The sequence below is a fragment of the Magnolia sinica genome, chromosome 4, assembly GCF_029962835.1.
Source record: "Magnolia sinica isolate HGM2019 chromosome 4, MsV1, whole genome shotgun sequence".
Taxonomy (NCBI): Eukaryota; Viridiplantae; Streptophyta; class Magnoliopsida; order Magnoliales; family Magnoliaceae; genus Magnolia; species Magnolia sinica.
The window spans coordinates 37296595-37318304 of NC_080576.1; the positions used below are offsets into that span (position 1 = coordinate 37296595).

Sequence of the window (21710 nt, forward strand, 5' to 3'; positions counted from 1 at the left end):
CACCACATGCTCTTGTTTATACTCTCTTAGGGTCCCAAAATATCATAGCCACTTTTATGTGATTTAAAGATTTTGGAGGGAATTACTGCTTAATGTACTTACCTAGTTTCTACACGATAAACATTTTATAAGTTAATTAAACACAAAATATTTACCTGTAAATACTTCAACAATTAAAAGCCAAACATGGCGGAATATAAACAATTTACCTTTGAAACTCTTTATAGGTGTGTAAGTATTTAGAACTGAAAATTTTACTATCTGTGAGTTGGGATGGAAGGAGATATGAGTTTGTGGACTCTGGGTGCACATGGATTTTGTTCACTTGGGTTCAATAGCTTAAAAGCATGGTTTATCATTTAAAAATGAACAGTTCAGATGGAATTGAACTAGAATTTCACTACGAAGAAGAGCCTTATAGAGATCATATAAATAAGTTAATTCTTTTAGCTTAAATAGATTCATATAAAAGATAGGTTTAACTGAGGCTATTCAAACACGCATAGGTCAACTAAATGGTATTCTCACGGTAATTAGGATTATGAATTTTGAGTTCATGGGAGGTAGCATGGGATCCATAATAGGTGAGAAAATCACTCGTTTGATTGAATAAAATGCAGGGCTTTTTTTGGACTGATTAACTGGCCCAGTTAATAAAACTAGGGATAGGCAAGGAGGGAATAAAAGATGAAGGAGAGAAACTTGGAGGGGAGAAAAAGTCGGAGAGAGAGAGAGAGAGGCGGTCCCCCTCCAGTCCTCTACAACACCCGTTTTAAGTCATGTGTAAAAAGACTGCGGGGCCCACCATGTTTTAAGTGTAAAACCCATTCTACTCAGCAGATTCTACACTTGATGTTAGGTCTTAGGCAAAAGGTCAACTAGATCTATAACTAGATGAGCCACAACATATGGAACAATGTGAATGGAATGCCGGCCACAGACATGCATGGGAGTGTATGTTTCACTGACCCATTAATCAAGTCTAACTCAGCGGTATAAAAAAATTTAAAAATTAAAAATCAACTTGTTAAAAAACTCAAGTGAGCCGCACCATGTGAACTTCTCAGTTTCGAGAGCATCTTTACCATTGGTCACAATTACGGAGGCTACCACTGGTCTGCTGAATCCCTCACAAAACAATGGTTGCCTCTGGAATTGTGACCTACAAATAAACGGTTAAGAAGAGAAATAAATATAATGGTCCTGATATTGGTCACTGAGATATTCCAATCTGGGAGATCTGGAGCATGATCAATCTATGACGGGATTCTAGGGCCCAACTAGTCAAATTGCACACCTGTGTACTGTGGACGATCAGGCCCACCGCTAACACACATAAGCTTGTTTAAGAACCGCATGATTAAGCGCACCCATATGTCATCAACATGAACCAGGCCAATAGGCTGTGTACTGGTCCAAAAGCCACTAATTGGAGAATGATTATATGATGCAAGCTGGTTTTCGGTTCTCAAAAGTGGGGTCCAAGGTTTAGTAATTGAGACCATGAGTTACTCGCAACCACAATGGATAGATGGTAAATAAGAGAAAGCAACAACAGTGCTCATTCAACTGAGCAAAGTCCCAAGTGAGATCTTCCAGTTCTGGGGCACGGTCCATCTGCAATGGGACTTAAACTGATAATCGTCTGGATTATCCAACAATGGGCCCCACTTATCAAGATTGAAACACATACACTGCGCAAAGACGCAGATCGCATATCAAATAATTCCTTCATATCCAGCTACTTGGCACGCACGTTGTCTCTGCTTTTGTAATTTAGTAATGAGAAATGCTGCAGCGTTCGTACAATGAGAGACTGAAAAGTCCATTCATGGACAGCATGCCAACATAAAAAGCTTGCAGGATCTGGGCTGCACATGTTCATTGAACATGGCTTGTCAGTCTTCTTTCTTCGAACAGCCCATTTCTCTCGTGCAAACAGCAGACTTGCTAAGCAGAACATGCTACTTGAGGGCCAGAGCATTTTCACTTGCCTGATCGACGTCCAGAATCACACACATGTATGCCACGTGTCACCTCTTCAATCCCTCTGCAAACAGGTCTGCTTAGGACTTATTTTTTGCAGTTAGTACAGAGAAACAAAGGAATCTATGAAAATAGTGGAAATAGTATCTTCTTGAACTTGATCATTTTTTCAAGAAATATTACAACATTCGGCTTAATACCCTTCTAGTCATTGACCCAAAAAAAATAATAATAATAAATAAAAAACAAAAGAAAGAAAAAGGAAAAAAAAAAAGATTTGAGGTTGAATGGAACAAAAAGAACAGGGACACTTTTTCGTAACTCCTATACAAGAAGAGTGATCAAATTAGACTCAAGTGGAAGAAACAACATTAGGCCAAAAGCTTGTGCTCATATGCATATGCCTGTTTACAACACTCGAAGCACAGAAACTCACAACAATCATATTGGCGTCATCTTCCATGAAACCAATTAATAGCATTTTAAAAGCACCAATTCCAGCAAGAAAATGATGATGGGATGCGGCCGGTTCTTCGGATGTACTCTGCTTGCTGTTCGGTTCTTGAAGCTTGCCTGTTTCTTTTGGCTTCTGCCGCTGCACGCTTCTCTTCGGCTTTGTGTCTTGCCGCTGCTAGCTTGTTCATCAGCCTATCATGGGCCCGCCCCCTCATTCTCTCCACCTCAACCTGAAAGATGTAGGCATCAGTGAATATTGTTGGTTAGATTTATTTTTTTTATTTTTACTTTTATATATTTATTTTGGGAGCGGTATAGAAAGCTGTTGAAATAAATTAAAAGCTGCAAAATCCAACGGCCAACACTGGATTACCAATAATGGGTACCAGTGTGGATCAACTGAATATATACTCAGAGAAGCTCTAGTACTTTTTTTCCCTGGAGAATTCGGCACACACTCAATCGAGGGCCTGTTTGGATTGTGGGTAAAGAAAAGAAACGAAAAATGTAATGATTTTCCAACGAGAATCCATGAGCACTACTGAAATAGGGATTTCCACTGATTCCATTTTGGGGGGTCTTGTTTGAATGGCAAGTTGAAATCTAACATTTGTCAGACAATGGTTACCCTTTATCTCATGTTAGGGGAATTGATTATGGAAAGGCATAATGGTTGCTGTCTTCCTTCATTGTTATTTATGCTACCAAAATCGTGAAACATTCCATCATGAGAAAAGTGGTTCATTTTCTTTTCCTTTCCCACAATCCAAACAGGTCATTAATAGGAGGAGATGGCAAAAGATAGTGACCTTCCGTATATTCATAATTAGGAACTACCCCTTAAATTGCAGTTGCATTTCTTTCAATCCCGACTACACAAATAATTGCACATTGGAGTCCATATCCTCAAAGGCAACCTTGATGGTCATCTTTGAAGAAGATGGGAGAAGATTGACCACTCAAAACAGGATAAATTTGCAAGGGGTGAAGATCACTTGGATTCATCTTGGACTACAGAAATTAGCTCCATAGTTCGAGGAAAGATGTTTATTGAAATAAGCTATTTACACTTCTCATCAAGGCAATGAGAAATTGCTCAGTCTATCCAAAATCAAAGAATGGGCAGTTCAGTCTAACTGCCTGTAATAAGCAATGGCATGCTTCTAATAATGTACATTAGCATGGGTCTAGACTCCAGACATTGCTCTAAACATGAGATTCAACAGCTTCTTTATATGCTGATTCCAGATGCTGAGCATATGCTACAATCAAGACATTTTCCTCAGGTGGCTGACTTTGTAGTTCTATGCAGCTCTACAAGCAACGATCAGGACTGTGGACCTAGTGAGACACCATGTGGATGAGTCATATCCAAATCAAGTGGATTGGAGTGTGCATTCATCAACAGGGGCCTGCACAAAGGAAAGGTTGGCTCAAAGAAAGTAACAGTCCACATTCAGCCTGCAAACTTCATGACTGCATGTCAGAGTTGTCAAATCATGGTAATTTTTGCCTATAGCCCTATCAACAGTCCCAAGCACTATGATACAAGCTTTCCGCATGTACTACAAGGAGGAAGCCAAATAGATTTCTGTGATGTGTAGAGAGGAAAAATGTCAGATAAAAACCCTAGTTGCAAGCCTAATCACAAAGAGTTCCAAGAAGGAACACCTAACCAGATGATAGCATGGTAATATTATTGGAGGTTGGCAAGAGCTTAATGAATTGTGCAAGGAATTTTGAGGAGGGAATGCATTTCCAGGTAGGAAGAAGAAATGGAGGAAGACAACCCTCAACACCAGCAGTTGGCTTGAAGTTGGGCAGAGGTAGAAGCACATCAACAGGGGGTTGTTGGTGGTGAATCAGGATGAGATGGGAGTTTCTCTGGCCAGCTGAATGGGCTACCCCCTGCTGCCTAACACAGACAGAACAAGCAGTACTTCCCTTGAGGTAAGTGAAAACAACAATACAGGTTTGGAAAAGGCCCTTAGACCAGATGGTATGCCAATACAGGTTTGGAAGTGTATGAGAGATACTAGGTTATTTTGATTGATAAAGTTGTTTGACAAGATTGTAAAATCAAAGAAAATGTCAGGTGAATGGAGGAAAAGTATTGTTGTACCTATTTATAAAAATAAAGGAGATATATAGAGCTGCACTAGCTATCGTGGGATACCTTATGAGACGTATTATGAAACTTTGGGAAAGAGTGATTGAGCAAAGACTACAACATGAGATGAATGTATCAGAAAATCAATTTGGTTTCATGCCAAGGAGATCTACCACTGAAGCTATTTTCCTACTCAGACAATTGATAGAGATTTATAGGTAGAGGAGAAAGGATCTACACATGGTCTTTATTTTATTAGAGAAAGCTTATGATAGGGCCCTACAAAGTTAATCTAGTGGGGGTTGGGAAGGAAAGGAGTTTCAAGAGGATATATTGACATGGTTAAGAATAGGTATAACAGAGTATGACAAATGTTCACCACTGGTGGAGAGACAAGTGACTTCCCAATTATTGTAGGATTGCACTAGGGGTTGGCATTGAACCCGTGCCTTTTTTTGCATTGGTTATGGATGGGTTAACGAGGCATTTATAGGAAGAGATCCTATGATGTATGTTGTTTGTAGATGACATAGTTTTGATTGACAAGACGAGGGAGGTTGTAAACACAAAGCTAGATTTATAGAGGGGTGCTTTAGAATCTAAAGGATTTAAAATTAGTTGAACTAAAATAGAGTATATAAAGTGCAATTTTAGTAACAATAGGAGTAGGAATGAAGTATTAGTTACATTGTTGACTAAAAAGTTCCCCAAAATGACCACTTCCGATGTATTGGATCGATAATTAATGGGTGGAGAGATTGAGAAGGATGTGGAGGTGTGCCTCTGGAGCTTTAATGAGTGGAGAGATTTCCCATAGAATTGGAGTGGGGTGGGACAAATGGAGATGTGCCTCTAGAGTTCTATGTGATCAAAGATCCTCATGTACCACTCAAACTAAAAGGGAAATTTTATAGGATGGCTATAAGACCAGCTTTGCTTTACAAGACAATGTTGGACAGTTAAGGAACAACAAATTCATAGGATGAATTTAGTTGAAATTAGGATGTTGAGATAGATGAATGGCAAGACAATGATAGAATTAGAAACAATTGCTTTCTAGAGAATGTAGGAGTACCACCAATAGGTAATACGATGAAGGGAAGTAGAATTAGATTGTTTAGTCATGTGCAACGAAGACAAAAATATGCCGATTAGAACAAGTGAGTTAATATAAGTTGAAGACTCTAAAAAGGCAAGGGGAAAACCCAAGGACGTGGGTGTTGGTAGTAAGAAAAGACTTGATGACCTATCGTCAAACTAAAGTTATGGCCCTTGAAAGAGTAGGATGGTGGAAAAAGATTCATGTAGCCAACCCCAATTAGCTGGGACAAGGCTTAGTTGATGATTGCATGATCACTCCACACAATGCACAATCCACAGTATTTTGAGTCGTTCAGTTGTTGTCCAAATTGTTGGCAAAAACTTGAATCTAAACCTAAGCTTAGGGGTCGGGCCATCTATTAACATCCTTCCCATAAGGTTGTTAGGCGCATTTGTTAGGTGTTAGGTGATTTTGTTGGTGTTAATGGGTACAAGACCTATGGGTATCTGATAGGGGTGGCAATGGGCCAGGCTGCCTGACCCAACGCTGAAGGGTTAGGCTTAGTGATGTAGGACAACTAAGCACTTGCTATAAAAGCTTGAACTGATAGAGCATGGTGAATCATTCCCTTTTTATCCCATAGCCCAGGCCCCACATAGCATGGGTTAAGACCTTGGCCACACCCCCCTCGTGGGCCCTACTCCACGTGGGTTCCGCTTCACATAGGTCACCCACCCCGAGTGTGCCCCTGCATCCCACAGGCTACCCTACTCGAGCCCGGTGTGAAAATGCTCCTGAATTAATCACCCTCGGTAAGGAGTCTCAAACACGAGACCTCCCGCTCTGAAACCACTTTGATGCAGGACAACTAACCACTTGCTCTAAAAGCTCGAACTGATAGAGCATGGTGAATCAATCCCTTTATCTCATAGCTCAAGACCCACCTCGCATGGGTTAGGACCTCGGCCGAACCCTCCTCGTGGGCCCCACTTTATATGGGTTCCACTTCCACTTCACACGAGCCACCCACCCTGAGTGTGCCCTTGCATCCCACAGGCCACCCCACTCAAGCCCGATGTGAAAATGCCCCTGCATTACTTAGGCTACTAAACTTGCAAGGGTTGGGCTATGGCTTAAAATCTAGGCCTCTTGTTTGGGCCAAGCTAGACCAAGGCCAATGATGAATGGCCTAGATTGGCCCATTTCCCTAGTATTTCTATATGGTACATTCATATTAGTAACACAGACAATAGAGTTCATATACTAGTGTATGCAGTAATATGAAGAACTTTGATACTCTAGTAGAGTGTTATGGATGATACATAAGCACTTATAAATTATCCAAATTGGGAATCCCACCCACTTTAGATGGTGAACAATATATTGATGCACATATTTAAGTCCACGCATATGGTTGATAATTGGGTAAGGAATACGCTTGGTTGATGAATGTTCTTATTTGATAGATTTGATGGAGGTGTGGTGTGCCACAGAAGAACTTCGATTATCTGGAAGAGCATGATGGTTCATAAGCACAATTGTACACCAATTGTATATGTAGCATAATGTAACTTATTTTTAACTTACAAGGCTGGCCCTGGCCAGGCCTAGCCCTACCCGGCCCTCTAGGGCAAGGGACAGGGCCTCTTTAGCCCATTAGGGCTTGGGCCAGGGCTTATGGCTCTAAAGCTCAGCCAAGGCCAACCTGGCCCAACCCACCCATTGCCACCCCTAGTACTCAATGGGCCCAACACAATTTTAATGGGTCTCAATCCAATTTCAAGCACCTGTTTAGTAATCGGGTCAAGTTTGGATCTGCCATTTGGACCCAATAAAAAATGGGTCTATTCAAGGTTCGAGTTGAGTCCACTATCTTGGACTTGGTCAAAATCTGGTCGAGACAGGACTGGGTACGTTCCAGTTAATTTCAATAGTAATGTTATATTAATTACTCTGACAACGTAATGAGGCTTGCTAAGCTGCATGGTTGTAAGAGAATCCATAGTGTACATCGAGCATGTGTCAAAGTGGCATACATGTGTGTGATCTAATCCTTCCATTCAGGCCCTAACCAGGTAAATGCCCTTATTTAACATGGACTCAACCTGGAACCACCCCAAACTTGACTCGAAACCAAGGCATTGGAACTAGGTTTGGGTCCTCAAAAATGAGACCTGGACCCAAAAGGAACCGGACTGTGCAACATCCAAAAAGTTTGGTGTAATCAGTAGTATTAATTGGTTTATCTAATTTGTGTAAAGTGCAAGAACAATGGATCTTTTTTGAAGAAGGGTTCCCTGCACTACCATGTTCATGGTTAGTGGTCAATAGAATGTTTCATTTGTAAATGTAACAGCTGACATACATGGATTTCTTCACAAGCATAACATCCAATGGTCTGCAATTTTGTTGAGGAACATGTTGATAAGAAACACTTGAGACTTTCTCACTGAGAAAAGGACCACAAGGGAATCTCCAGACTAACTAAACACAAATGGGATTGCACAACCATTGTTGTATCCAAGCATCTTGACTCAGTAAACACAACATACCACCCAGAATTTGCAACAACAGCAGCGTTCACAAGCCTTCAAACTCTATTGGAATATCATATTTAATAGATGGTAACACCAGCCATATTTGGAAGGATATTCTCTCTTGTCTTGAAATGAACTGGGCAGCCCCAATTACAGCTGGAAGCTTTTTAAAGGCTTGGCATGGTATCTCTTTCGAGAAGACTAAGTTGTCGCTATGGAGAATGTTGCTTCTCGCTGTCTGGTTGGCTGTTTGGGAAGAAAGAAATCGCAGATGTTTTAACAGGATTTCCAAATCAGCAGATTATGTCGCTACTAGAGCTAGATTGCTAGTTGTTGAATGGGCTGTTAACGTAGAAAAATTAAAGGACAATTTGCTGTTTTTAGGTTCGTAGTAGTCTGTGTAGCTCCCTCGGCGGTGCAGTCTACTTTTTTGTACTCTCCTTCATTTATTGATATAATATGTGACTTTTCAAAAACAAAGTTCCTCATGTACATGCCAAACACAACCAGAAAGACAAACAATTATCAGGCTTCAATCAAAATGATACTTGATGCCATAAGGAACTTGTGTTACCATCTATTATTAAATACAATACTCCAATAGAGCTGAAGGCTTGTGAACACCGTTGTTGTTGCAACTTGTGTTACCATCTATTATTAAATACAATACTCCAATAGAGCTGAAGGCTTGTGAACACCGTTGTTGTTGCAAATTCTGGGTGGCATGTTGTGTTTAAGCTACTGAGTGAGTCAAGACGCTTGGGGAGAGAGAGAGAGAGAGAGAGAGAGAGAGAGAGAGAGAGAGAGAGAGCAATGCTCCCCTGCAAACTGTAGCACAGGGAGCTTAACATGCAAGCTCTTGGGTATTCTTGGGGTGGCCCACATGGTGATGTGCACATGAAATCTGCTCCGACCATCAGAGGTGTCAGCTCATGTTAGGTCCACAGACCAAAGTTCAGCCGGATCCATGATTCAGGTGGGCCACACCATGGAAAACAATTGGGAGAGGGACACCCACCATTGATTTTATTCAAGGCCAACCATGATGTGAATGGGACATCCACTTCGGCCATCAGATGCGTCACCCCATGTTAGGCCCAAGGCCCAAAAATTAGGCCCATTCATGATTCAGGTGGGCCACAACAACTGAAACAGTTAGGAGGGCTAACCCACCCTTGATTTTATAGGGGACCCACTGTGTTGTGTTTGTGACTTCTACTCCAACCAACAGATGAGCCACCACATGTTAGCCTCAGGTCCATCAGTGATTCAGGTGGCTACACTAAGGGAAACAATTGGAAGGGTGGGCGTTGTCCTATTCGGTGTTCCCCTAAGGTGAGGCCCACCTGAATCACGAATCAGCCTGAACTTTGATCCCTAGGCCTAACATGAGCTGACACACCTGTTGGTCGGATTGGATTTCACGTGCACATCAAAGCGTGGGCCACCCCAAGAATGCCCGAGTGTTCACACTATAAGCTTCACGGCATTACAATTCTCATGGGGGCAGTGTTCAAAATATCACTATCGTGTTACGTATTGTATCCTTAGGATACAGATACATATCAGTTATCACATGGGATGTATCGTTTGTATTGGGTAATTTATCACACTTTTTGAGAAACATTAGGAAATTTGTTGGATTTTTCAATGAAACTTCAGGGATTGTTAAAAAAAAGACCTTAATAGACACTTTTAAATGATAACATCTAAAAAAAGAAGTGCACATAATAGGTTTCCTTTGTATAGGGTCCTAAGCTATACATTGTTTGATTGAACTAATGCAACTATATTCAAGTTGAATGCATAACACATTTAGAGTGTATGTGATGATCATTTCACCAAACACTCCTAAGTACTCTGAAATTAGTCTCAATTGACAGCTGGTTGAAGGAAATTTTCGAAATAAAAAATGAAGAACATGAAGAATCAATGGATATCGAAATCAAAACTCCAACTCCATAATTTTTCATGCAAAACATGAAGAACCAATGGATTTATAACCATTTGACACTAATTTAACATAATTTCAACCCCCCCCACAAAAAAAAAAAAAAAAAAAAAAGGATCGAAAATTGAAAATGTTCATCGAATCGAACATGTGGGGTATATTGGCACTACCTATGTGTTTCGTATTGCACAAGTGGGATACAAGATATATTGTGGGATATATTAGCGGATATCTAAAACATTGCATGGGAGCGCACACACACACACAAAGATGTTCACATGCAACTAGTTGGTGTGTGGGGCCCACCATGGTGTTTGTATGACATCTTATCAGTGTAGCAATGGTTGTCCCACCATGAAAAAGGAATGCCCTAAAAATCAAGTCAATCCAACCATTAGATGCATCCCACATGAATATAGAGTTTTTTTAGTGGTTGTTCATAGTTATTATACGATGTGCCTCACCTAATAGTTGAATTGACCTGATTTTTGGAGCATCCCATTTTCATGGTTGGACAACCATGCCAAATGGGCAAGAAGTCATACAAACACCATGGTGGGCCCCACGCACCAATTAGTTGGACATCCAACTAGTTGTGTGTTAGCATTACTCATGCATACATACATGCATGTATGCATGCATACATACATACATGCAAGGAGTACTGGTCAACACATCAAAAGCTCTAGAGTTGTTGGGGAAGCACCGGAAAATCCCTTTATCCTGAGCCCTCCAAGGCTACCCAACCAAGACCTCCCCATGGGCTACCCCGCATCTCATGGGTCCCATAGTGGGACCCACCCAGTCTTACAGGCCTATGGGACCCACCCAATGGCCATCCTGCATCTCGCATGTCCCATAAGGAAACTCGAACACTGGTTTCTTGCTCTAAATCACTTGATGCAAGGAGTACTGGCCAACACACCAAAAGCTCCAGAATTGTTGGGGAAGCACCGGAATATCCCTTATCCTAGCCCTCCTAGGCTGCCCGACCAAGACCTCCCCGTGGACTACCCCACATCTCACAGAGTCCTACGATGGGACCTACCCCATGGCCATCCTGCATCTCACAAGCCACACCTCATGGGCCACCCCACCCCAATGTGAAGATACACACACACACACACATATTCTCCAAAACTATTAAGTCTATACAAAAGCCAAACCTTCCATCGTGTGGGCCTAACCTTCAAAGTGGGTTGTCCATCATGTAGGGCCCACCTTGGACATAGACCATTCATCGTTGGGGACCGACCTTTAATGTGGACCATCCATTATGTGGGGCCCACCTTGATGTAGGTCATCCATCATGTGGGGCTTATCATCAATGTTAATTGTCCTTCATGTGGGGCCATTCAATGTCCACCACCCATCACGGGAGCCCGCATTTGATGTATCCATCATGTGGTGTCCACCTTCGAAGTGGGTTGTCCATCATGTGGGGCCTACCTTGGATGTGGGTCATTCATCATTAGGGGCCAACCTTTGATGTGGACAGTCCATTGTGGAGCCCACTTTGATGTGGGTCATCCATCAGGTAAGGCCTACTTGATGTACGCCGTCCATCATGCGGGACCACACTTTTTATGTGGGCCACCCATCATGTGGGGCCCACTTTTGATGTCCATCATCCATCATGTGGGGCATACCTTTCATGTGGATGATCCATCATGTTGTGCCACTTTGGATATGCACCATCCATCATGCGAGACCTTGGATGTGGACCATCCATCAGGCGGGGTCCACTTGATGTGGACTGTCCATCATGCGGGGCCACAATGTGGGCCATCCAACATGTAAAGCCGACTCTAACCATTATGCGGGCCCACTTTGTTGTGGACCATTCACCATGTGGGCCAACCTTTGATGTCAACCATCCATCATGTGAGCCCACCTTCAATATGGGCCGTTCATCATGTGGGCCCACCTGTTAGAAAGAGATTGTAAAGGATCGTCCATGATGCCCACAACTCAAGCCGTTCGCCCAAACCGTTATGTCTAAAAACAAATAAATGTAAAATAGACCACTACCAAACAAACTATTTTTGAAAGGAAAAAAAAAAGGACTTTTTTTTAATATATAAATAAGCAAGCAAGCACTTATTAGTAGAGATGCCAAACAGCCCCTTAGTCATTTGGTCTTTGTTGAGGATTCTCAGGACCAAAGCATTTGGCGATCTATCAAGAAGGAATTGAACTGAAGTTAACCAACCAGTGCAGATGCCTGCCTTCTGAGGAAGTACTACAGTTCCATAAAATAAAAAGAGCCATACAGATAACCAACATCGAAAACATGGCCTAGTTTGGTGTAGAATCATAAGCAATACCTCAATTTTCCTCATTTCGGCTTCTGTCTTTGCTTTTTGATGATTTTCCCATGCTTGTATTTTGATTTCTTCACGTTTAAACCTGAAAAGTGTGCCATAGTTCATCATCTGAACCGCATATACAAATAGAGTTGTTATTAGAGAAAAGTCAAGCACATGATCAGTGGCCATGCTGATACGGCAATACCAACTTGTACGAAGATTCGTTATTTAGAAACTAGAAAAAGGCAGGCGCATCATACTCAACCGTGCGGAGGCTTTCCCAAGGCTCGTAGATCATGACTACTCATATGCTTACACAAGCATTGTACATGTGGCATATATGTGTCTAAATGCAAACTGTCCAAATCATAGGCCCCAGTGGCGATGAGATGGACAACATTTCAGATGGATTGAACATTCACGATCCCTTATTATTTCATATTTGTTTGATGAATTTGAACTGTTAACCGTCCAAATCATGAGCCCCAAATGAGAAGAGATGGACAAAAATTCGGATAGATTGAACATTCATGATCCCTTAATATTTCATATTTGTTTAACGACTTTGAACTGTCAACTGTCCAAATCATATGCCCCAGCGGGAGAAGAGATGGGCAGAATTTCAGATGGATTGAAGATTCATGATCCCTTATTATTTCATATTTGTTTGATGAATTTGAACTGCTGAAAAAAAGAAAATCATCTTAACCATTGATACGATGGCTCACAATTACACATTAGTATCATCTGGTCATTGTGATTTCTAGGACCTTGTTGCACGAACCTTCTACCTAGGTGCCACTCCCACCTCAAGTTGCACTTCAGAATCAGACCCCCGCTCCCTCCTCCTGGCTGTTTATGCTGGCTAACATTGTAAAACAGATGCTGCCTGCACCCACACCCGACTCCAGTGCTGCTTTGTTTCACACTTTGCGCAACTATATTCTAGGATATCAGTCATAAATAATAGGGCCTACAATTTGGTTATTTGTATTGAGGCACCTATATGGCACTCGTACTAACATTGTGCATGTGTATAGATTGAAAAACTCTAACAAAGTCCCATAGTATTACCAAAGTATGGTACTTAGAGTATATAAATCTATACACATGCACAATGTCAGGTTCCATATAGTTTCTTTTACCCTAACTCTAATTTATTGTGAAGAGAGGTAGTGGCTCACATCCTACCTCTACAAGTACCATGCCTACTTACCAAAATATGATTTAAACACTCTAAATATGTTTTTGTTTTCAAAGTCAATCGGATCATTAACTATGGCCTTGGGGGGGGGGGGGGTTGTGTGTTAGCCCCCACAAGGCCACAATTTCTCCCTATCCTATGGTATAGATATGTTCAATCAAAATAGAAAGATCTGTCGCATTAAAAGAAGTCAGCACATAAGATTAGAGTAAAACCAATAACCTGGCCATGTACTTGGCTTTCTCTGCCTCCTCCCAAGCTGCTGCACGGGTCTCGATGACACTTTTAGCCAGCTGGTCCGCAGCAACAGTCTTAAGTGAAGTCGATGCATCTTTGTCCTCCTCTTCTTTACTTGCCCAGGCTGCAATATTCATTTTCCCAAGCTGTGTTCCAAGAACCATGATCTCTTGTCTAGTTTTCATCTGTAGTTCTTTCTCTGACAGCTCCTTTTTGTTAAGATCATCTTGGCAATGAACTGAAGCAACAGGAGATGAAGCTGGTGCGGCTCTTCTGGGAGTGGACGGCCTTGAAGAATTGGGGCTGCGTATTGGTGTCGTTGCTCTCACAGGAGTTCCAGTCCTAGAAGGCTCTTGGCTAGCAATAGGAGTCATTTCAGTACCCATGTCTCTCATGGACACAGACCTAACTGTTGATGGAGGTGGAATATATGTTGTAGCACTATGGAGAGATACGGATGAATCATGCCGACTCAGACTAACTGCACAAATTAGACACACGGAGAATAAATAAATGAACCTTAAGTTCCTTTTACTGCAATTCATAGTCCCTCTAAATTTCCAATCAAATCCACAAATTATCGACCTTTGATTTTTGACAACCCTTCAAAATGGAACTGCATGGAAATTCCCAAATTTACCAACTACTTTCTTTCCAGGCATTGTCCTGTTGTCATCATCATATGTTCATGAAAGGAGAAACATCCTATAGTGCTGACATTACCATAACTTACAGTAGTGTTAGGGAAAATGGGGCCCACCGTGATGTATTCATGAAATCACAAAGCATGTACCAAGAGTGTATGCACAAGAAGGATGCAGGAATCATAATATGCATTTCAAAATTAGCAATTGAAATTTCAAATCTCGAGATTCTTGCCAGATTCCCAACAACCATATTTAAATGATGGGAGATGCTTGCGCTGACTCTTTAAGTGTGCTCCATGTGCAAGTGTACCCAAAAAATAGTGACACACACACACGTGCTCCATGTGCAAGTAGTACCCAAAAAGTAGTGACACACACACACACACACACACACACACACACACACACACACACAATTCATATATAATATGTGATTAGAGAAATGGTTCTGTATAGAATACACACCACGACAAATGGGAGACTCGCCTAGAACTGTTCTATGTTGAACATATGCATGTCAATTGTGGGGACAATGACTCCAACACTTGCTAGGGGAAACCAACTGCCAGGCAATCAAGGATGAGAGACCAACACCCCACTCCTATCTGGGATGCTAATCCCAACCCCAGATAGCTGTCTGATTATATGAACAAGAACAGGTGGCTTTGAAAACAAATCACGATGTTATTTGGTATGAGAGTTCCTCTCTAGATGATTGCTCACAAAAATAGCATCAGAAAAAAAAATAAAAAATTGAAAGAAACAAACAAACAAACATGTTTGCTTGATGGGGAATTCATTCCCTGGTTTTTATGATTCCTGAGAAATGTGGCCTAGTATTTCCTGAATAATGATTAAATTTTGCTTGCTTCATACAGTAGGTTTCCCAAAAAGCCTGGGAAAAGTCTATAATCCTGTTTGAATTCTCTAGGTTTTTTATTTCCCTGTTTTTAGCTGAGGCAAGTTTTTGGCGGAAAAGTTGGGGAATGGAACTCTTGGGAAATGTATGAACCAACAAAAAACTGCAAACCAAACATGTTTTTTTTTTTGTAAAACTAGGGAATTACTAAGCCGAGAAATATATATATATATATATAGAGGGAGAGAGAGAGAGAGAGAGAGAGAGAGAGAGGAATGCTCACCTGTGCACCTTCTTACGTGAGCACCCATGCGCACCTTTGCACACATGTCTTAGGCACAAAATCTGAACGGTCCACGTGATGTGGACCCCTTGAAACCTCACTAGCCCAACTTTTAGCCTGATCCAAAACTCTGGTGGGCCATGGAAAAAGGAAAAATTTTCCTCCCTTGATTTGCATTTCTCTTTTCTATGGCCCACTAGAGTTTTGGATCGAGCTGAAAATTGGGACCATAAAGTTTCAAGGGACTGTTTAGATTCTATGCCTAAGACACATGTGCAAAGGTGCACACGGGTGCTCATGTAATAAGGTGCACAGGTGAGCATTCATTCCCCTCTCTCTCTCTCTCTCTCTCTCTCTCTCTCTCTCTCTCTCTCTTCTATATTACACACACACACACACACACATAAAAGCAACCAAACACATTCTCATTCACGTGCCCAACTGGAAAAGGTGATCATGTTACAAATCAACAAAAGGCTTGAAGGATCATATGGTTAATTGTGACATACCATCTTTAACTAAGATAAGAAAAGATTGCATGCTTACTCGCTGAATCTGCAACTGAATTCTCTATTATGAGTGCAGGCTTCACATACGAATCTGCCACTGGGTAAGGATCAGGCACCCAATTCACCCTCTTAGCTTGATTTGGATCAATCCTTTTCGTATCCACCTCTTCTGCAGCAACGACCCTCTGGTCTGGAACTTCAACGACAACCTTCGTAGCAGATTGTCGATTCCCAAGCAAACCCGTTTTCCGAGTCGTTGCCTGCCCTCCCTGTACCTGAGATTGCCCGGTTTTTGGCCGGTTCGATGAGGGACTTGCAATCCACTTCTGCGCATCATCCCATTTTGATGGTGCCGGTTTGGAGAACGGTGTGAAAGGCAACCTATGTGGGGCCCGTTCTGCCTTCTGAAACTCAAAGGCTGATGACGATGACACACTCACATTGTCGATGCCACTATCATAATCCAGACAACCATCGTCTTGAGCTCTAATTCTTGAATTAGCTAAAACACGTTCTTTCAATCTATGATCGGTGGCCATCTCAGAGTCTAAATTCTCGGCCATTGTTATGCTTACAATGTCTACATCTTTGCAGTTCTCAGAAATGCTAACGCCTAAAGAGAATTGCATCAATTGAAAAATATTAGAGTTACTTATAATACAAGAAAACACTCTTTGCTCAACCAAGCAACTATACAGGAGGGCCGCCTTTCAACAATCCATTCCATTCATCTCTTGGGCCCCATCATGGATGAACCATGCCAAAAAACATCCCTCCATGGAGATGGATAAGACGGTTTAGGAGCAAGCGGACAATTCTAGCAAAGGTCCATATTTAACCAGGAAAAATTCATCTGAGGAGATTTTAGGCAATGACTCGTTCACAATAGGGACACCAAATGAAACAGTAAGGACCGAAGGGTTCATTTGGATGCCTGTAAAATCCTTAGTTGTAAAAAGGTTACAGTTAAACACTTTATAAGCAGGTTTTTGGATGGCAAAATTTGCCTTACATATTAGTCTTCACAACTAAAAAGACATTATACATAACATAACACAGTAATTGATACACACTCATGATGTGAGGCCCACAATGATGCGTGCAGTACATTCAATTTGTCCATCACGTGCATCCTTGATCTCTCCTATGGCCCCGAGAAAAAACAGCTCGATTGATCATCAGATGGGCCACATCAAGGGATATCTGGGATAGAACGCCCACGTTAAAACCCTTCTGGATTGTGCGAGGCCCAGTGTGATGGGTGCAGGACATCCAGTCCATCCATAGTGCATACTTTGATGATCTCATAGGGCCGAATAAAAATCAAATCCTTTTTAGTGAGATTTACTGCTCCAAGCTCAAATGTTGTGTGAATACCAACTTTATACCTTGTACGTACTTTATAGAAGAGCCAAACACATAATATGTTTACTGTAAACAGATTACCACTTAAAAGCTAAACAGAATAGCGTGTAAACAGTTTCCACCTAAAACTCTTTTTGAGGGCCTGTTTGGACCTACTACTATCACAGTAATGTGGTGTAAAACTCACATTATTACATCTTAAAAGTCACATCATTACATCTTACTTTTGATTGGATATTACCAACTGCCAAATCATGGTAATCTTCCAGAATCACGGCAGAAAATGGATCAGGGGAGGTGTGTTGATGTGGCATAGTTTCATGGGCCCTACCATGATGTATGTGTTATATCCACATTGTCCGTCCGTCTTGCGTGATCATTTTATGGACTAAGATTTTTTTTAAAAAAAAATGAGGTCAATCCAAAGCAAAAATGGACCATACCACAGAAAGCAGTGGGATTAAACGCCTCCCATTGAAAACTTCTTGGGGTCCACAGAAGCGTTGGATCTTCCTCATTTTTGAAGACATGTCCTAAAATGATACAGCAAAATGGATAGATGGTGTGGATATAATACATATTGAGAAAATTACAATACATAGTGAGAAAATTACATCTACATATATCTAACAACTGAAAATGCTTTACCGGCTAGAAGTGGATCTGAAGGAGCCCTGGGTACAACCACTACTCTGTTTTACCTCTGACTACCATGGTAGAGATAATCACTACTCATTTACCACAAATTACAGTACACTACAGCGGTAATTGGTAATCCAAACAGGCCCTAAGTGTGAAGTGTAACAACTTCAAACTTTACAGGCATCTAAACAACCCATAAGGTGAGCCCACGTAAACAGTCGCTGATCAAGCACAGCATTTCCCTGCAATCCTTGCAAGATATGGTTGCTCACTTATCTTCAGTATCTCCACTAGACACGATGACTGTTTGGGGCAATCAAAGCTGTTAATCTGGTGGGCCAGCACAAGCATAGCTCATATCCCATAACTCGAGGACTATCAGACTATCAGACTACATTAACTTCTGCATTGCTAACCTTAAAAAAACGTTTGAAGAAAAACCACCCAAGATGATCACCCACGTTCGGTGGATCACATTTTGTATAGCAGTAAGTGGACCCACCTGTAAGGTCGCTGGCTGAGTAGTAATGATGGTAACTCTTGCTAGAGATAGTTGTTGGCGTCTGTAGCATCCGCACCGTACATGTGGCAATCAATTAGGGCGATCGAAAGCACTGATCTGATGATGGCCCACCGCAAACACAAACTATAGCGCAAAAGTAGCCTACCATCAGACTATATGACTTTCAGTACATCAAATTTCGTAAAAATCCGGCCATTGGATGCTGGTTCCAAGGTGGCCCACAGATCAACGGCTCCAATCACCACAACGGAGCAATGGATGTGCTAGAGAAGCGCCAGCAGCCTGCCTCAAAACCCTAAAATAATTTCATCTAACAAACGCAAAATCCGAAGGAGAAAAAGGAATCACTCACCTCTATCATCCATCTCAGCACCTTCTGATCTCAACGAGAATGCCGCCACTGATGCCGACACAATATCTTCCTCTTCCTTCCTCTTCTTCTCCACTCCCAGAAGCATCATCCTTAGTTTGCTTGGAGAGAATCCTCCTGCTCCCTGTACCACAGACAAACCGAAACGATCTCGATCTCGATTCCGAGAGATTCAAACACTCAAACGCCCCGAAAGAAATAAAAAACGATTCCGATGAAACTCGAGCAGAAGATGCGAAATTCGAGGAGATTTTCAGAGAATTCGAAGTGGCAAGAAGTGATTTGACGGATCGAAGGATTACGAAATGAAATATGAAGAGAGAGAGAGAGAGAGAGAGACAAAACGGAAAAATGAGAGAATGAAAAGGCCGTACCTGAGGTTTTTCGATCCTTTCGTAATCCATTTGGGATTTTTCTCGCTTTCTTTTTGTTGCGTCTAGAAGAAGCGATTCAAAGGGGGGAAGCTGGTCTGCTCCAGTCGCTGCTGCTGCCGCATTTTGCTTTGCCGTGAGTTGCAAGAGAGAGAGAATAATTATTTTTGAAAGTGATTTTAAACTGAAGGGTAACAAGAATACTGCCTCTGGGTTTGAAGGGAATTACTATGTTGCCACTATGGTTTGTGTTTCGGGGGGAAGTGACCCGTAGTGATTGACCGTACGGAGGGGGACTTGGATTCGGCCGTGGCCCCTTCTGTACGTCGGTTCCGTGGTCCCACCGTGGCTTATGCGATTTATCTACGCCGTTCATTCATTTTTTCAGCTCATTTTAGAACAGTAACTCGAAGGCACCGACTACCAACCTAATTAAGCATGGATAGTCATTAAAAATCATACCTAAATTATAATTTCATAAACCATACCCTACCCAAGCCAAATCTTAACCATTTCCTAGCCCAATACCAGGCCACACCGGCAATTTCCAAAACCAGAATCAAATCCACGCCATTCTCAAGCCAAAAGCCGACAAACTAAAACCAAGCCTTAAACCATTTTGCGAGCCAGCTGGCCAAAATACATAGAAAAAGGCGAGAGTAGCGGTAAACCAATTACCATCGGCATTAATCGGATTATCACTCCCTCTCAAGAATTGTACCTGAGCTATAGTTGTCGCCCCCCTAGAAGAGATAGTCATGCTGGGACCCATCTTATCCCTAAACTTTCACCTATTTATCATTCTAGGTGGCCTCATCAACTTATGAGAGTGTGTAATGTGGCATCTCATTCCCTTCAACCAATCACAAACTCCACCCCCAAACAATCAAGGGGGATATAAATACCCCTCCTCTTTCATTCCAACTCCATCCCGACCTCCTCTAGCATTCTCCTAGCCACCTCTACTTATCACATTCCTTTTCAACGCCCTTAATCTCTAGGTTTCTATTGAATGTATGTTTTGTGACTTGCCGAAAATCTTTATCATATCGCATCAAAAACTCATGGTAGCCTAATCCTCTTACATGTCACCTTTTAATTCTCTTGCTTCTCTAGACACTCTTTGGACATTGGCTCTGTGACTTATCGAAATTCGAAATCTTGTCACATCAAAATTTTGAGTCTACCTAATTCTATTTTCAATACTTTGTACTTTCATATCTTATCACCTAAAATCAGTTAACCACACGAAGTAGAGACTTTACACCTGTATAGGAAGAGAGAGTGCCTAACACATTCTCTCTTTATAACCGATGTCCCTTACTTAGAATCTCAGTTTACATATCAGGAGTCAACTTAAAGTAAGAGAGTCTTCAGACTCCTTAGCTTTCATAGATTCTATACGTTCTAGCCGACTACAGGATTTTAAGCTAATTGACTAGTGGTGACTCTAAGTCCATTACATTATCAATCCAAATCAGCCCACGTGACTAAAAAAACAAACATAAAAAGCATGAGGCGTCAATTTCCAGCATTCGCAGAATGACAACTCTACTGGGGACTTGCTAGCTCACACTAGCCGAGACCCAACTTGAAAGAGTGTGATAAACCAATTCTAGAAGATTTTCTGCACACAGACATTTGCATTCACACTTTGCATCAAAAAATGAAAAAAAAAATGATCTTTGGCTTGCGCTTGTTTAGGCATACACTTCCTCCATGGTGACTGATCCCATGCAGCCATGACGAGATAAGAAGAGGAACCAATGGCCTTGCCAGCTCGCAAGGTACCAAAGCTGGCACCACTAACAAATCTAGCAACCACTGCAACCATGGATGAGGTGGTCCAAAATCTCAAGGTAATGCATGAGTTACTAATCAGCCTCATGCCAGGGGGAATCACGTCAAGTATAAAGGTACCACAGCCTAGTGTTCAGAAAAGCTTAGTTCCACAACTCCATCTTGCTTTTTCCTTTCCTCTAACAGCAAATCCAATTCATTCTTTTCTTTTGGGATATGCACAAGATCACCAGCATCTTCCCATAAATGGGAACAACTTTCCATCACAATTTCATGTAGGTGGGAACACTAATCATTTTCCAACACAGGCTCCCCCTAACGGAAGCAACATATAAGAATTGGCAGTTGCCCATGAAAGGGTTAGTTTTAAGTCCAACATACTCTCCCTAACTGGAGCAACCATTAGGATTTGGCAGATATCCCAAGCGAGAGTCATTTAGAGTCCAGTCTCTTTTCATTAACCTCCCCCTCATAGGAGCCATAGGGTTAATGAGATAGATCCTTATGAT

At 41.7% G+C, this 21710-nt stretch overlaps 1 protein-coding gene and 1 long non-coding RNA gene across 4 annotated transcripts; both read right to left on the minus strand.

Annotated features, from left to right (window-relative positions):
• Positions 1-2118: 2118 nt before the first annotated feature.
• LOC131243032 (uncharacterized) lies at positions 2119-19564 on the minus strand. 3 transcript variants are annotated; one of them, XM_058242087.1, is made up of 6 exons: positions 19410-19560; positions 19013-19156; positions 16168-16743; positions 13818-14313; positions 12410-12491; positions 2119-2672 (listed from the first exon to the last, which is right to left on the minus strand). In XM_058242087.1, the coding sequence occupies exons 1-6, from the start codon at positions 19432-19434 to the stop codon at positions 2469-2471; spliced, it is 1527 nt and encodes a 508-aa protein (XP_058098070.1). In that variant the 5' UTR covers positions 19435-19560; the 3' UTR covers positions 2119-2468. The 3 variants fall into 3 exon arrangements, with proteins under 3 accessions (XP_058098070.1, XP_058098071.1, XP_058098072.1); XM_058242088.1 differs by lacking the exon at positions 19410-19560 and adding an exon at positions 18640-18783 and having other exon boundaries at positions 19013-19149; XM_058242089.1 differs by lacking the exon at positions 2119-2672 and having other exon boundaries at positions 12410-12517; positions 19410-19564.
• LOC131243033 (uncharacterized) lies at positions 18123-18644 on the minus strand. The gene is made up of 2 exons (XR_009169818.1): positions 18554-18644; positions 18123-18467 (listed from the first exon to the last, which is right to left on the minus strand). It is a non-coding gene; the product is annotated as an uncharacterized LOC131243033 (long non-coding RNA).
• Positions 19565-21710: the final 2146 nt, after the last annotated feature.

What these genes read in the sequence shown, in the direction of transcription:
- LOC131243032 (XM_058242087.1), bottom strand. Translation starts at nt 19,434, where the DNA reads ATGGATTACGAAAGGATCGAAAAAC. An exon ending in TTCAGTTGCAGATTCAGCGA is followed by an intron (nt 14,314 to 16,167) that starts GTAAGCATGCAA and finishes TAATTTGTGCAG; the next exon opens with TTAGTCTGAGTCGGCATGAT. An exon ending in CCGAAATGAGGAAAATTGAG is followed by an intron (nt 2,673 to 12,409) that starts GTATTGCTTATG and finishes TACATCTTTCAG; the next exon opens with GTTGAGGTGGAGAGAATGAG.